Raw genomic sequence first — 17,015 nt, forward strand, 5'->3', positions numbered from 1 at the left:
GGGCGACGGGGCTGGTCATTCTATTTGCCGTGTGGCTCAGCGACTGCTTTCGGGGTCCATGTGGTTTTCTTCAAGTGATTCTGGACAGTCCCGGGAGGGGTCTGGCGGAGTCCAAGAAATTCTCCTTAGAGCTTGGGTGTCTCCGCCTACCCTTGGGGCGGCCATCGGAGGTAGGTGAAGGAGGCTCCCAGTTGCGGGTAGCCCAGACTCCTGTCGGGCCTTCCTTGGTATCTGGCCTGCTCTTCTGGGGCTCCCCGGCCTCCGCAGAATGGCCAAACTCCTTAGCCAGACCGTGAGGATCACCTCTATTTCGCTTCGCCCCAGATTTTGCTGTTTTACCATCACACCCTCTCACACTGCCCATCAGTGAGCAAGTTTCCACCTGTCTATGCTTACGAGGTTTTCTCAGTTTCACCTGCTTTCTCTTTCGCCCCCGCCTTTGCGCCGATCTTAAGTGGTCAAGCTGTTTTAATATCAAACTTCAAATCCCAGCTGAAATGCACACTTTGACTATTCCTGGGAGCCGCCCAGTTAGAATTAAAAATCTCTTCTGAGCTCTCAGTACTCTGTACTTGACTTATAGAATGTATTTGATATTCTGCATTAGAGTGTAGTTCTTGTTATGTATTGTAGTCCCAGTTTCTCAGGCTCTGACCTCTCCCCGATTATGTTTTTCCTTTTTATTTTCACATCAGTTCGTGCCTCCGTGCCTTTGCACTGTGTTGTGCTCCCTCCGCTGCCAGTCCTGTTTCTCTACTACTGCTCCTCAGTTCTTCCTTCTAAAGTTTTAAACTATCCCTCAGAACAAAGTTATATGCTTCTCTGCCTATACTCTAGTATGGGGCAAAGCCCTGCAGGCTAGATCTGGCCTGGTGCCTGTTTAGGGGTAGTCAGTGAGCCAAGAATGATTTTTACAGATGAACAGTTACAGTCTATTTGATGATGTGAAACACTAACTTGGAATCTGAAGTAAGCGAAATAATCTCCTCCCCCAAAGAATCCTATTTTCATTCATAAATAAAAAATGTACTCATAACTATTTGGGAGGCTTCATTAGTAAAAAAAAAAAAAGAAATGGAAAATGTCTTTCTACTTAATAAGTAACTACATAATATCCTGTGGGCCTCAAATCCTAAAATATGTATCATCTGGTCCTTTACAGAAAAAGTTTACCAGCTATTTCTATAGCAGTGTTCATCTTACAGATGCTACTTGTGATTTTAATTTTGTGTTTTCCCATGGAACCCAACACAATGCTTCCTGTCTTTCGTTCCACATTCTTTGAGCCCTTAAAAAAAAAGAACCTTCCAGACACAGAATCCTAACATTAAAACAAATGTTTAGTTGAATCACGCATGTGATCATCTGCATTGACAGAACTATGCAGTCAAGTAGGATTCTAGAAGACAGCGCTCCGACCCAGTGCAGGAGGTCAGAAAAGTTTTCCTGGGGGATGTGATCCTGAATTGAGCTTTAAATGATAAATAGGAAGTCACTAGGAAGAAGTCATTCCTGGCAGAGAGGACAAATGAGCAAGGACATTGAGAAAAGAAAGTGCACATTAAAGGAGTACAAGAGGTGAAGCTGGAAAGGTGAGCAAGGGCCAGCTCACAGAGAGCCTTACATGCCATGGTAAGTAGCTTGGACCATCTTTTCTGGGCAATGTTGAGCTTTGTAGCAAAAGCCAGATTTGCACTCTAGTCTGATAACCCTGATGCCTATTTGGAAGATGGATGAGGGAGTTAGCGAGACTTTACGTGTTACACTATTTCAGTAGATGAGAGATCTGAATTAGGATAGTAGAACCAGGCAGAGTGAACATGATGAAGTGTAGAAAGATTTGGGAGGTAAAATCAGCAGATTTTTTTGGATGTCAGAAGTGAGAAGGAAGGACAGGTTAAGGCTGATTCCAGATTCCTAGCTGGTGCCAACTATCAGCTGAAATGGAGAATACTGGAGAGTGTGAGGGTACAGACCATGGTTTTCAGTCATCACTGTATCCCTAGTGCCTAGAACAGTGTCCTACACATTGTAAGTACTTGAATGAAAAGTTTTCCCCCTTTGTAAGCATTGATTACCATGTTTCATCAAAAAAGCCTTTAAAATATGTTGCACTTACATATTTTGATGCACTATTTTCAGATTTTCTGGAATGGATGATGAGTTTACCACAGGAATCATTTGTCTGATAAAATTAATCCCTTGCAATTGAATAATTCTAGAAAGACATTTTGACTTAATTACCTGTCAGTTAAAAGTTTTAATTAATTTTTATGCTATTCTTTCACTTTATAATTTCGTTTTAGAATTGTAATACGGTATCCCTATCTATATTCTTCCTGCTTCCTTTAGATTGTTTCTTCTGTGTTAACAGTTAAATGGTTTTTTGATCACCAAGCTACTGCATAGCGTTTTGAAAGAACACAGAATAAAAACCATAATTATATATACAGGTTTATTAATAATTGTATATAAAAAATTTTCTTTTTCAGACATAAGGCAGAGTCATAATTATTTCTAACATCAGTTTCAAACTACTTATTGGCTAGAAGCCCAATTATATGAAATTATGGCTGGTTATAAACCTGTAGCTATTCAGACATATCCTATACTTGGTGAAAAAATCACCCAAGATACACTGTACTGGAACAACTATAAGGTAAGTATTTACAGCAATTTCTCAAGCATGTGTTATACTTTGGATACTCTAGTAGAGAAGTAATAACTAAAAATAACCTGTCAGCTGCTTATAGCTTGAGTGGAAAATTTGATATCAGATATTTTCTTATATTTGATATAGAATTCTGTGCTGCTTAATCAGTTTAATCACACAAGAGCCTAGCACAGAATAGATGATTAATCAATGACAACTGAGTTAAATTTTAGAATCTGAACCTCATATGCAAGGAGGTTTCTTTTTGCTTTTCTTAATCTAAGGAGGAAATAATGCAAAATTAATTTTTCTAGACTATAAAGGCTTACAAGTGATTTTTTTTTTATGAATAATTAAATGGAAAATGGAAAAAGATTGGGAGTGGGAGGTTAATGGAAATAGGGATTTAGTATATGTGCTCCCAAAGAGAGCATAGGAAAAAGAAATTTAAATGGCCAGTAAATGTGAATATATTAAAAGAGCCTCAGCTTCACTCAAAGAATTGCAAATTAAAACAATTTGGTTACTGTTTTTTATCTTTTTTATTGGCACAAGTGAAAAATTTTGATCATTACTATTTGATGGAGAGAAATTGGTGCAAAGGGCAATTTGGCATTATCTAACATGATAAAAATACCTTTCAACTTTGTAAATTCCATAGCTTGGAACTTTTCAATGAACATACTTTCCAGAATTTGCAAAGATATATGAATAAAGATGTTCATTGAGGTATTATTTATAATATTAGAAATCTTGGAAAAACCTGTGTCCATTAGTAGTGGACTGGTGAAGTAAATTATAATGTATTCTATAATGGATGCTAACTCTTGCTTATATTAAAAGTTAGCTAAGATGTGGTATTAAGTGAAAATCAGTCAACGTGCAGAACTGCCTGCATGGTATGATCTTTGTGTCAGTTAAATACACTGTTCAGTGTATGCTGGGATAGGCCTAACTTTTCCACAGTAATAATCCCAGAAAACTCCATAGCTGAAGGGAGAGAGTGGAGTATGGCTTTCCAACCATATACTTACTTCAGTGGCAACAGGGATAGGATAGGGTGATGGGATTTGGACCTTTTGCTTTTTCCATACTTCTGTATTAAATACAACCTAATAAATGTTACCAAGAACATCAACAAAAAAAAAGGTCAGTAAGAAATTATAGTGCTTGAATAGGAATAGCCAGTTGTAACTCTGTTAATACTCTATTATTTTTTATTAAGACTCCTGTTCAGATCAAGGAGTTCGGTGCAGTGTCAAAAGTAGACTTTTCTCCGCAGCCTCCATATAATTATGCTGTCACAGCTTCTTCAAGGGTAAATATTACATTTATTTTTCTTTTGTGTAGTTTATATTTACTACTGATTGTGAGCCATCTGGTGAGATACTACCTTTTTTATCTTTTAGATTCACATTTATGGCCGATACTCCCAAGAACCTATAAAAACCTTTTCCCGATTTAAAGACACAGCATACTGTGCTACTTTTCGACAGGATGGTAGATTGCTTGTGGCTGGCAGTGAAGATGGTGGAGTTCAGCTTTTTGATATAACTGGGAGGGCTCCCCTCAGGCAGTTTGAAGGCCATACTAAGTAAGAGAAAATTTAAAAGAATTGTTTTTTAATTGAGGTATAATTAACATACAATAGTTTCAAGGTTACAACATAGTGATTTTATATATGTATGTATTGCAAAATGATCACAATAAGTCTAATTAATTTTTTTCACCATACAGTTATAGACAATTGGTTTTTATGTGTTCTTTTTTTGTTTTGTTTTATGAGCTCTATTTGTTTGCTGAGCTTTGAATAAAAACATAGAGAAGATAATGTACCTTTATGTACTTTATTTCCTGGTTGTTCTAGGACAGAGTATGTATCCTGGTTCAGTCCTAAGGTGTAGTTTGATGGGGCTTATGAATTCCCTAGAATTGTATGTGACATTTTAGGAAATGGATGTTTAGGAAGACACCCTGTAGTGTTTATTAATTTCTCAGTGAGCTCTGTGACCCGATGGGGATTATAAACCACTGATCTAAAGGCAGCCTCACAACTATTAATGAGAACTTTATAAACCTGGTCTGTCTTAGAAATTCTCATTGTGAAGTCAAATCAGAAGGTAGGTTTTCTTCTTGGATTTAGTATTTTGCCCCTGATAAATTGAATTGTCAGAGTAATTTTATATTATAATTTTGTTTCATGATTCCCAATGTCATTGCTGTAATTTGCTATCAGTGTAAAATCTCAAGAGTTTTTTTATATTGTTTTATCAGGATCGTCTTACCCCATCAGTGAAACATTTAAAATATAACAGAAATTGACTTAACATAACCTACTTGGTGGCAAATCTTGTTAGAATTTTTTAAAGAACTATCCATTTTGAAATTTTTAAAATTAGAGTACCTTTGTAACAATATTTAGAATATTTACTTTCATTAAGCAGCTAAGTAGGATTGTTAAATGATAGCCTTAAAATTTTCTAATATAACATTTACTATTATTACCTTAATAAGGCATGGTTATTTAAAATTTTAAATTAGCTTGAGGACAAACACCTGTTTTAAAGAGTTTCTTTTTCTTGTGATTTCACGCTGCAAACTCCTTGAGAATGAATTGCCTTTTTTTTTCTTTTTCTTTTTGTCATTTGGAGAAAAGGAGTGTTTTATGTTAAAAGGTGCCAGGAATATAATTTTCTCTTGTTTTTTACTATACTGATCCTTGATCTTTCAGAGCAGTTCATACAGTAGATTTTACAGCTGACAAATATCATGTGGTCTCTGGGGCTGATGATTATACAGTTAAATTATGGGATATTCCAAACTCCAAAGAAATTCTGACATTCAAAGAACATTCTGATTATGTGAGGTGTGAATGTGCTAGCAAACTGAACCCAGATCTCTTTGTAACAGGTTGGTAAACTTTTTTTTTCTTGTGAAGTTGATAAATTTATTGTGCTAGACTAATATGCTTTGGGACTCTTGGGATAGAGTTTAACACTTTTTAAAAAGAATTATCTTTCTGGGTGTCCATTGTTTTATTGTATTTTTCTTCTTTTGGTGATTGTTCGTATTGTCCTGCAAATGTATTGGAAACATTAGGCTGCCTTGAAAACATAAGACAGTAAGAACTATAATGGGTTTAGTGCTCTGATTTCCGAGCCCCCAGTAGCCAAGAAACAAAGACAATGCAGTTCAGTCTTTGCAGGTGCCTGAGCAAGATTTCCAGGTGATTCAATAGTGACAGAAGCCTGAGATAGACATTGTTTAAGATTCTGTGTAAGATAATATCGAGCTTCTTCAGAAAGAGTCTGGTACCAAAGAGTTTGGAGGTACTATATCTTTATGAGTTTACAAATATCTTCATAAATATATGAATTATAAAATTTCATTTAAGCTTTTCTTTTAAAATTTATGTTTGAATACACATACATACACACACACACGTATATAGTTTTTGTTGTTTTTGAGTAGTGAAACTCATGTAATACAAAAATTTACATTTTAGGGTCATATGATCATACTGTGAAGATGTTTGATACACGAACAAACAAGAGTGTAATCTCTGTTGAGCATGGGCAGCCAGTGGAGAGTGTTCTGCTTTTTCCCTCTGGAGGTCTTCTGGTATCAGCAGGTATTTCTCTTAAAAATTTCTTTCACCAATATTGTTGGTCTTGAATCAGATACTTTATCATTGTGCACTTGAATGGTTTCTCTAGGTTTTTGCTTAAATAACTGATAAGTGGGACAGATAAGCAGTTATCATTTATTGAATACCTAATGTGCACCAGACGTTATGCTATTATACATATATATTGTCTCTGATGCCCTAGATGAGGCTACAAGGTAGTTCGTTTTTTCCCTATTTTGCAACTAAGGAAATAAATAAAAATTTTAACTAATTTGTTTAAGGCAGAGTGGTAAGTGGCAGATCTGAAATCCCAGAACTAGAGAGCCTGCTTATGTCCTTGACCCAAAAAGGTTGTACAACTGCTGTTACTTTTACTTAAGACATCTGTAGCAGCTTTTGAAAACACAGTATCTTTATGATCTAGAATCAGGCTTGTCTCTTTTCGTGTGACTCTTGATTAAAATCAACTTACCCAACAAATGGCTGATAGTGCTGGAGGAGGAGGTAATGTGGGATCAAAAGGGGCCTTGATATATTTTTCATCTAGTTGGAACTGAGGTGTGTTTGTTATGTTGGTCATAGTGCATTTTCAGAATTATAATGAAAGAATTAAATTAGCTGTTCATGTCTGAAGTCAAAATTAATGTGCTGACCTTAGAAGTATACATAGGTGGTATATACACTTTTTAGCATATACATGGCTGTGTGTAGCCTTTTTTTCTTAATTCTAAAATTATCCTGTTTTATACTCTTTTCCCCAGGACCTAATTGATTTCAAAATAAGTTGGTAACATTGTCAGACATATCTATTTGTCTTGCTATTATTTTGAGAAATGAAAAGTTCAAGATGAACAGGGACAATAGGTACCTCTATGTTAATCTCCACTGTGTCTCTAGTTATGTGATCTTGAGCAGTCCCTTAACTTCTGTAGATCTTGAAAGTGAGAGGTTGGGCTAGATCATTGGTTTCAAACTGTAATCTCTCTCATGAGCTGTCACATGTGAGGAGACAGGGACCGTGAACTGGGTTCCAGGCCCTGTTGCCCAGTCAGGGTGGGTAAGAAATGTGCTCCCCTCTCCGCAACCCCCTTTTCTCTCTTACCTGTTAGACTTTTCCTTAATATTTCATTAAAAGAAAAAGTGCTGTATTAAAAAAATTCTTTTAAACAATTGTATTAAATTGCCTTTTAGGAGCCTTCCAACTCCTAGGGTAAAACAAAGTTAAGGGAAAGTTTCTCGGTTTAATTGGGATTTGCAAAATTTTTAGGAAATGCCATCTATGTTACTTCCATGGTTTTACAGCATTTCTATTGAAGAATGATTTTATTATAATTTTCTTAAATTTTTTTTTTTTTTTTTTTTTTTTTACTTTTTCTTTACCAGGTAGTTCTATGTACTTTCCAAATATGGGATTATTTAATTGTCATTACAGTTCTGTGAGGTAGAACTGTCACTGTTATCAGTTACACACCTAGTACATAAATGTAGAGTCAGCTTTGAAGCCAGGCAGTTTGGCTCTGGAATCCCTCCCTTAACCTCTGTGCTGTGGAGTGTCCAGTGAAGAATGCTTTTCAGATCTCTCAAGTTTTTAATCTATAGGTTGAATATCAAACTAATGATTATTTCTTTTTATAGGAGGTCGTTATGTTAAAGTCTGGGACATGCTGAAAGGAGGACAGTTGCTAGTGTCTTTGAAGAATCATCATAAAACTGTGACATGTTTATGTCTGAGCAGCTCTGGACAGAGGCTACTCTCTGGTTCACTGGATAGGTTAGCATTTTAATTTTATTTCTTCATCATTTTTAGTATACAAGTATTTACTGCTTGAGGAAATGAGTTATTTCTTCAGTATTTGTGATAAAATAAGTATTCTGCAAAAATATTTCCATGAAAAAAAATCTGTTGAGTTGAAAATAGTTTTGACTTTTTATTTACATATAGCAAACTTACTGTCTTCTTTGATATAGTTTATTGCTTTAATTTATATACTTAAGGAATTATACTGAACCAAATATTGATCTTTTAAAACAATCTATACTCTAGAGTTTCTTTTAAAATAATTATTGTATACTTGTATATTTTCAAATAGTTAGGAGTATATGTATATATTATAGCTTATATTTAAAAAAAATTTTAAATGTAAAAATTTCTAATTATTAATGTGGTCCAATTATGACTATTTCAAATAAGTATTAGTATTCCATTAATATTCTAGAACAGTGCTGTCCAGTAGGAATAACGTGATCTGCATGTCATTTAAAATGTTTTAGTAGCCACATTAAAAAGGTAAAAAAAGGTAAAAATTATTTTGGTGAAATTGATTTAACCCATTGTACCTAAAATACTATTTTAGTATGTAATCAGTGTAAAAATTGAGACTAGAAACAATTTGAGCATGCCCTATGATAACAATAACATTTTACATGTGTTTAACAGAAAACTAGTTTTACACTGCCTCAGCTCTAAAATGTAAATTTAAGTTAACTAAAATTAAGTAAAATAAAAAATTCAGTTCTTCATTTTCATGAGCCACATTTCAACTGCTCAGTAGCCACACGTGGCTGGAACTAGGGCACAGTTGTAGAATTTACTTATATTCATCCTCTGCTGGTCATTTTAGTTCCATTATGTTTTTCTCCTGTTATTCAAGACTTGTATTTTCAGTCTGTTTATGAAAAAGTATACATATTTTAAAGCTAGAAAACATTTCTAATACAAAGGAATTTAGTATAGCAAACTCTCAGTGGTGTTACTAGGCAATCTGGGACTTAATTTTTAGATGTGTCCCTCAAAAGCTAAATAAGTTGGCTCTATCTGCAGTAGTTTTCAACCCAGAGTGATTTTTGTCCTCTAAGGGATATTTGGCAATATCTGGAGACATTTTTATTTTGGTAGTTGTCACAACTTGGGGGCAGAGTGCTGCTGGAATGTAGTACGTAGAGGCCAAGGATGCTGCTAAACATCCCACAAGACACAGAGCAGCCCCCACAACAGAGAATACTCTGGCCCAAAGTATCAATAATGCTGAAGTTGAGAAACCCTGCTCTTTTGATTTGCAATGTACTTTCATTGATACTTCTTTATTCTCAAGTTTTATCTTCAGGCAACAGTGGTTCATGGTCTGTCCTTCTGATAGCTGGTTGGAGTCTTTATTCAAACATTGTGGATAGTCCTAATAAATAGTTCATTTTTAAAAGAGAGATTCAGTGACAAATTAGTTTGCAATTGATATTACTAATCATTGTTTACCTTTATTGTGTAAATTTTAATATTTATATATTGAATTTTCAAAAAGTAGAAAATTTGCATTTTATACTCATTTCCAAGATGATTTGTGACAAAGCTTTCTCTTTTATTAGGAAGGTGAAAGTATACAGCACAACTTCCTACAAAGTAGTCCACAGTTTTGATTATGCAGCTTCAATTTTGAGTCTTGCACTTGCAGTAAGTACTTTTAGTTCCTTTTGAAGTTTTCACTGACCTTGCCTGTTAAATGAAACTAAAATGGAATATTAGGGTTTATCTTTGTGTTAGAATAAGTCTTATTTTCTTCTCGCCGCATTAGAGAATTGAATTAAGACAATGACAAGAGTATATGACGTGTCCCAGTAACTTAGCATACATTCAGATTTAGGTCCCACTTACTACATAGTTTCAAACAAGTACAGGGCTGTAGCCATTGTTAACACCAAAGGCAGATTCTGGGAAATTGATAAATCTCTCAAAACATTTAACTCAAGGGTTAAGTACTTTAGAAAGTGAAATTGGCTCTCTGAGAAAAAACAAAAACAAAAACACAGGACGAAAGGGGGCAACAAAACGAAATATCTCCTTTTCTCTGTTGACTTCTCTTTCTGGAATGTCCATTCTCAAGTTCTGTGAGTCAGTGAGGAGGAGGATATTTGAATACATTATATAGAAATATAAATTGGGAGAGGAAAATAAAATATTTTCTTGGCAGGAGTGTAGAAAATCATGTCACTACATAATCCTTTTTTTCTAGTATTAGAGTGCAGAAAAAAATATTTTAGGATTTTTCAAGATGTCATTAACTGTGTATTATAATACAAACTGCCAGTGATAATTTATAATGTATACATTTTGTCAATATAATAGTATCCTAGAGGAGAAAATGATTTAGTCCTAACTTTTTGCATAGATAATTGTTCGGCACAGTATCTATATCTGAATGGTACTCTTGGTGCAAATATTGGTAAACAGCAAACAAACACATGATAAATGGTATTTTGAAGAAAAAGAAAGATAAATTATAAGTTAGGAATAGACTTAACTTATTTTTCTAATTGCTGTTAGCATGGAGATGAGACAATAGTTGCAGGAATGACCAATGGAATACTGAGTGTTAAACATCGGAAATCAGAACCAAAGAAGGAGTCTCTTCCCAGAAGGAGAAGGCCTGCATATCGAACTTTTATTAAAGGAAAAAATTACATGAAGCAACGGGTATTTATATATTCTTTTTTTTAAGGTGAAATTTGTTATGAGTGGCCAACTCTTTCCTTGCACATTACTGGAAAGTATAGTTTATATGGCATTTAACTTTATTTTGCTTTTTTCTACATCAGATTTCTCTCCACATTGCTAGATTGGGGATACTACTAATAAATAATGGAGAATAAGGACTACTTTATTTAATGCCCTGAATCATAACAATGTTATAGTACTTTACCATATTGAAAGCAATGTCTTTCACACACCGATTTTTTCTAAACAACCCTGAAAAGTAGTAGTCAATAATATCCCCATTTGACATCTGAGAAGATGGAGAGACATAAAAAGAAGTTGTGATTGATCCAGAATTTCATTACTGGTAACCAGAATTGTTGACTAGATTGCAATTTCTCTGAATCTTGTTTTTTTTTCCCCCACTAAATCACATTGCCTGCCATGTGAAGAGAATTGAAATCAATATTCTTTTCCCAGAATTGAGGAGTTGTGTATGCATTGTAAATTAAAATAATAAGAGAGTAAGAACACACTGATGTGACAAATTATTCCATTTTCATTTTATCTATATGATGGGCATGTGACCATTACTCATAAATAGTGTAGGGGTGCCCTGGTATAAAAAATGCCACTTTGAAGAAGTTTATCTTTTATTTATTTATTTTAAAATTTATTTATTCTTAGAATTTAGAAAATTGATTTTTAGAGAGAGAGAAAAATATCAATTTACTGTTCTACTTACTGAACTGATAACCTTGGTGTATGGGGACAGTGCTCCAACTGAGCTTGGTCAGGGCGAAAATGTTTATTTTGAATGGAAGTCTGTATGGGTATTGATTTTTTCTCTATAAATTTAATTTTCAATGCAGGATGACATTTTGATCAACAGGCCATCAAAAAAACACTTAGAATTGTATGACAGGGATCTGAAAAATTTCCGAATCTCCAAAGCACTTGACAGAGTTCTTGAGGTGAGTGAGGAGTGATTGTGTGTGTGTGTGTGTTTGTGTGTAAAATATATATTTTAAACTACTTTTTAGAGTCGTTTTAGCTTCACAGCCAAATTGAGGGGTAGGTACAGAGATTTTCCATATACCCCCCTCCCTGCAATATGCTTAGCCTTCCCCTTTGATCATTGATAGGTTACTACAGTTGAATCTACAGGGTTCATTATAGCTTCCCCATTAAACAATTGATCAATTATTAAAATTGGTGAATGTACAGGGAGCATGATTTTAAAAGAATCATTTTATCACTAACTTTGTGTATTACCATGACTCAGAACTGTGAATTTAACAACTTACTTAAATTTGGTAATTGTTAGTAAGTTCCAAGACTGCAATTTTTCTTGTGCTGTCTTGTCTGCTCATGTTAACTCTGAAGATTTTTCTAGCCCAGTTGTACAATAAAGACACCTGAGATTACAGTTTCCATCATAAAGGAGCTAAATCGAAGAGGAGTACTTGCAAATGCCCTTGCAGGTCGGGATGAAAAAGAAATCAGTCGTGTTCTTAATTTTTTGATAAGGTATGTTTTATGTCTATGAAAACCATAGTTTTGCATCTAAAATCCTTTATCTGTAAATAAGAGACATCCACTTTTAATTATGTTTGTAGAGAATAACAGAACAACTCAGTAAATCTATTTTATGATTTTTAAGAAATGTTTGCAAGTTTCAATAAATAATTTTTGCTTTGTAGGAATCTCTCCCAGCCACGATTTGCTTCTGTTTTGATCAATGCTGCTGAAATAATTATTGGTAAGTAGTTGTTAAAACTCAAAAAATTGTAGCATGATTTCAAAAGTAAGATCTCAAAATATGAAATTAAATTTGGAACTCAAATCAAAATATCTTTTTTTTTTTTTAATCAATTCCCCTGTGAAAATTATGGAGACAACACCAGTAAACAGTGAATTTTAAAATAGAGTAAAATGTCTACAGTGGTTTGACATTGAATTGTGTGGACTAGGGTTATTGTAATTAAAAAATTTTTTTTCTGAAACATCTACAGTGACTGTGACTATTTTCTAATGGGAACATTAAAATAAGTCAGAATTTCCATGCTGTACTTTTTGTAATTATTTCTTTTTGAAACACATTTATTGAGCTGAATTATTTTCTTTAAACCATAAATTGTAAAAGGAGTACAGATTTTTCATTGTCTTTACATTTAATAGTTTTATGCTTTTTCTAAATATTGCTGTTCACTTATTTAGAAAGATACTTCTAGTTAATGTGTTTTCTCTCTGTTTCTAGATATATACCTGCCTGTGATTGGTCAGTCACCTGTAGTTGATAAAAAGTTTTTGTTACTTCAAGGACTTGTAGAAAAAGAGATTGATTACCAAAAAGAACTCCTAGAAACCCTGGGGATGATGGATATGCTTTTTGCTACCATGACAAGGAAAGAAAGCACTTCTGCATTGCAGCCTGCATCTGATGAACCTCTAGAGAACAAGAAAGGAGAGTCATAGTGTCTGCTTTGTAAGGCACCTCAGAACTACTCACTTGATATTTGATTCTATTAAATATAGGAAAGAGAATCTCTGACACATTTTTAAAGATGACTTACAGAAGCGATTTTTGGAAGAGACTGGAATAACTGCGATTGGAAAATAAGTACCTGTTTTATGATATGGTTTTCCATATAATAGTTTGAATCACTTCATGGCATCTTTGGCTAGAAGATCTCAGTTGTTTTGATCATTGTGCATGTTCACCTCGGAGAAGCTGAAAATTAGTTTTAATACAGCAAAGTTCTATATCAACATTTGGGTAGGCATTCAGAACTGGAGAGGGTTTCAACTGGGAATCCTGCTGAAGGAACAGGCCTTTATTTTTTTAAGCCTATCCTGGGGGCAAAAAACAGCAAAACAAATGGCAACACAAACAAATTCTTTAATCAGTGCCCTTGGGATTTCCAGGCCCCAACTGAGCTTGCAGCCAGCCCTTCTCCTTGATGTTGTCTCTTATACGAGGTCACATGTTTGGCTTCAGCTGGTAACAGGACTGTAGCTGTTACATGTGTGGCAAATCAATGGCCAACTCTGAATAATTGACACCAGTTAGACATGTATACAGAGAGTGATGAGGCAGATTTGATAGTTTAAAAGATCACCACGAAGGTTTTCTTTTTATTTATTTTATTTCTTTAATCTTGGCTACCTTTAACAGAACAAGTAGACCTTATTGGACCTTTTTTTTTTTAGTTTTCTCTTTTCTTCTTCTCCTTAATAGGCAATCTTTCTACCAATGAAAATTTGCCATTTCTCTTGTACTAAATAGCCTTTTAGCTTTGTATACACATGTTTGGACCTTATATTGTAGCTACCTACCTCTCTGGAAACCATTTTCTCTGGCCTGTATTTAGATATTTTTCTTTACACAGTCATCTTGTGTTTCAGAAACCCAAGCTTGAGTAGCTTGCTTTCGAAAAAAGCTGTATTTTTTTAAAAAAAGTTCAGTATAAATCACATTTTTAAATGAGATTCTTATTTTATTTTTGACTTTCTGAGATGTATCAATTCCTGTTCACAGTCACTGGCTGTTTTCACACTTGCTACCTCTCCCACCTTCCCCCAATTCCTGTCCCACCTCAAGTAGTTAATGATCTGTAAGGAAATATGCCTTGGGCTAGAAGAACCTTTACTTAACGGGAGATTTTTTAAAATTTTAGTTCTGTGATTTCAGATTTTCTTTTTAAAGCAGAAAAAAATATTTTTGGGTTCTGGTAAGGGCATATGCTCAAAAAGGGGTCTGTGTTCCCTTCTATGAATTGATTTAAGCAATGACTTGTAAGAAACCAGAAGTGTGCTTCCCTGCGTAATCAGGAGGTTAGTCAAGCTCAGAAACTTTATGTTGAGAAAGGTTAATTTATATAAATAAATTTTGTACTTAAAAGCTTTTTAAAAATTGAACTTCATAAGTATGTATACTAATAAAAATTAGAAGTTAGAATTCTATCTAAAACTTGTTGCCATCAAGTGTGTAACATGCGACAAGGGTTTCCTGTACATAATTGATTCTCATTACAACCATTCAAGCTTGATACTGTATTCTCATTTAATATGGAACTAACTACATAGTTAATTCACTCCTGAACTCCCCAGATTGGAGTCCTCCTCATCCCAGCACTCTGAACAGTCTGCCTGCTGAGGCTGAACATACTCATTCCCTTTAACAAAACTTCCCTGAGAGCTGCCATTGTTAGATGCTGTTCTGCGTGTCAGTTTTCCATTTGATTTTGTTTCTTAGAGATTTCTCCATATTAGTACATACAGTTCAGCTTCATTCTTTTTGATGCTGACCTTCTTTATCTGTATAGCTGTGCCATAATCAGTTTGTCTGGTTTCCTATCAATGGGCAATTAGAAAGTTTCTATTTTACAGTCACAAGCACTTCTGCACTGAGCAAGCTTTTACATAAATTTTTGTGTGTTTTGAGGAGTGTTTACTGGGGTGAATGAATATGAATTCTGATCCTAGGGAGCGAGTCTTTGTTTTCCACCCTAAAGTCTGGTAATTTCTCATTGCCACTGCTCATCTTCGTCTTAAGTAAATGCTATCTGCCTTTCCACTGAAGACTCCACTCACTGGCATCACCTCCAGGATGTATCCCTTGAAGACCTTCTCAGACAGGATACTTGGTATTCCACAGGATGCTTCATAATTGTGGGGCAGGGGCTACTATTTTTCCCACTGCACATAGTGACACTGAAGTGACAAAGCTTAAGTGGCTTATCCAAAGTCATGCAGTAGGTTAGTGGGAGACCTGGGATTTGAACTCAGGCAGTCTGGCTTGAGAGTACACATTCTCAACCACTACAGGAATAACATCTTATTTTCTAGATAAAGGGAATATGTTCTTATTTATTTTTGTATTCTTGACTTCACAATTCAAAGATGGTGCTTAGTAAATTCGTGCTAAATGAACAAAATGAACAAATGCTTATCGAATTTAGCTTGCAATTCACATGAAAACAGCAGTTTGGTTACTGTGTATGACCTGAAGTTATACTACCATTTTTATAAGAGCTGCAACTTAATGATTCTGGAAGCATTCCTTAACACCCACTGAGAATTTTACTCAAATTAAATGAAAACCTTGCATTAGGGCAACTTACCTTAGCTCACCATTTGTCCACAAGGTGGCAGTATTATTTCAAAAATCACCATAAACCTTTCCACAGCGCTTTCTCTGAATCAGGTTGGTTTTCTTAAGGAGTAAAGAGTTCTCCCAGAAAAAAACCAAGGTATTTGGTTATTGCTGTGTTGATAAAGTGGATTCAAAATTCATCTATAATTATTAGATGCAAACTAGAAATATGGAAACAAATCTAACCAAGGCCCTCTTTGAATTAAAGATTAAACTTCAACAATGTAGAATAATGGAAAGAACATGAGCTTTATGGTCCTGGACAAGTCCAAGCTGCTCTGGGGCTCCGCTGCCATATCTGTTAAGTGGACTAATATCACCTCCCTTGCAGGATTGTTGTGAGAATAAATGCAGTGGTCTTACCTTCCTCACTGGTTTTTACATGTTTGTGATTATGGAAAGTCTGCTTGTCTGTCATTTGGGAGCTACTTCTTAGCTTTGATTATTAACATCATTTTTGGATCACTTAGATAAGGATTGAATTGAAGTTTTTTTAATCCTATGAGGATGTTTTCTAAATTATGTGAATTGTAAAATGAGGGGTGTAACTCTTGAGATGGACTGTTCACAAGCATTTTGAAAGTAAATGGTATTTTTACAACATATGCAAATAAGATGTTAACCACTTATTCATGAAAGTGAGATGTTAATTCCCACTGAATCATTAGTGTTGTAGTAGAAATTAAAAATATAATTGTTTGTCTTTAGGCGTATTTATTAATGCAGACTTTCCTCAAGTTAACTATATTATCTCAGACTGTGCTGACATACTTTATTGACCAAAAGGTTAACTGTGTTAATGAGGATTGCCAATTTTCTGTAAATATTACTGTAAAACATTGGACCCATAAGAAGTATTTTTTTCAGGATTTAAACAAAATTGAGACATTATATTAGTAAAGTGCTCCCAATGAAAAAAATGATCTGAATCAGAAGCAGTTTACTCAGGAAACAAGTAAAAACCAGTGGTCAGATTTTTTTTCTTTTATTATTGTCCACTTTAGGATAAAAGGTTTTGAGGCTCATGTGCCTAACCCATTCTTACCTTCCAGTGGGAAAAGATTTAGATAGGAACAGAATTGAGAAGAAAATAGGCAATTGTAGTGAAATA

At 34.6% G+C, this 17,015-nt stretch overlaps 1 protein-coding gene across 2 annotated transcripts; it reads left to right on the forward strand.

Moving 5' to 3' along the window:
• Positions 1-7: 7 nt before the first annotated feature.
• Positions 8-16,518, forward strand: UTP15 (UTP15 small subunit processome component). Of its 2 annotated transcripts, XM_090276376.1 has the most exons (14): positions 8-170; positions 1,489-1,632; positions 2,493-2,659; positions 3,879-3,971; positions 4,063-4,247; positions 5,385-5,563; positions 6,159-6,284; positions 7,917-8,052; positions 9,642-9,726; positions 10,597-10,746; positions 11,619-11,720; positions 12,143-12,276; positions 12,450-12,508; positions 13,007-16,518. In XM_090276376.1, the coding sequence occupies exons 3-14, from the start codon at positions 2,570-2,572 to the stop codon at positions 13,222-13,224; spliced, it is 1,557 nt and encodes a 518-aa protein (XP_090132502.1). In that variant the 5' UTR covers positions 8-170; positions 1,489-1,632; positions 2,493-2,569; the 3' UTR covers positions 13,225-16,518. The 2 variants fall into 2 exon arrangements, with proteins under 2 accessions (XP_090132502.1, XP_090132501.1); XM_090276375.1 differs by lacking the exon at positions 1,489-1,632.
• The last annotated feature ends 497 nt before the right edge of the window (positions 16,519-17,015 follow it).

Source organism: Furipterus horrens, unplaced genomic scaffold (assembly GCF_987537825.1).
Source record: "Furipterus horrens unplaced genomic scaffold, mFurHor1.1.pri manual_scaffold_5, whole genome shotgun sequence".
Taxonomy (NCBI): Eukaryota; Metazoa; Chordata; class Mammalia; order Chiroptera; family Furipteridae; genus Furipterus; species Furipterus horrens.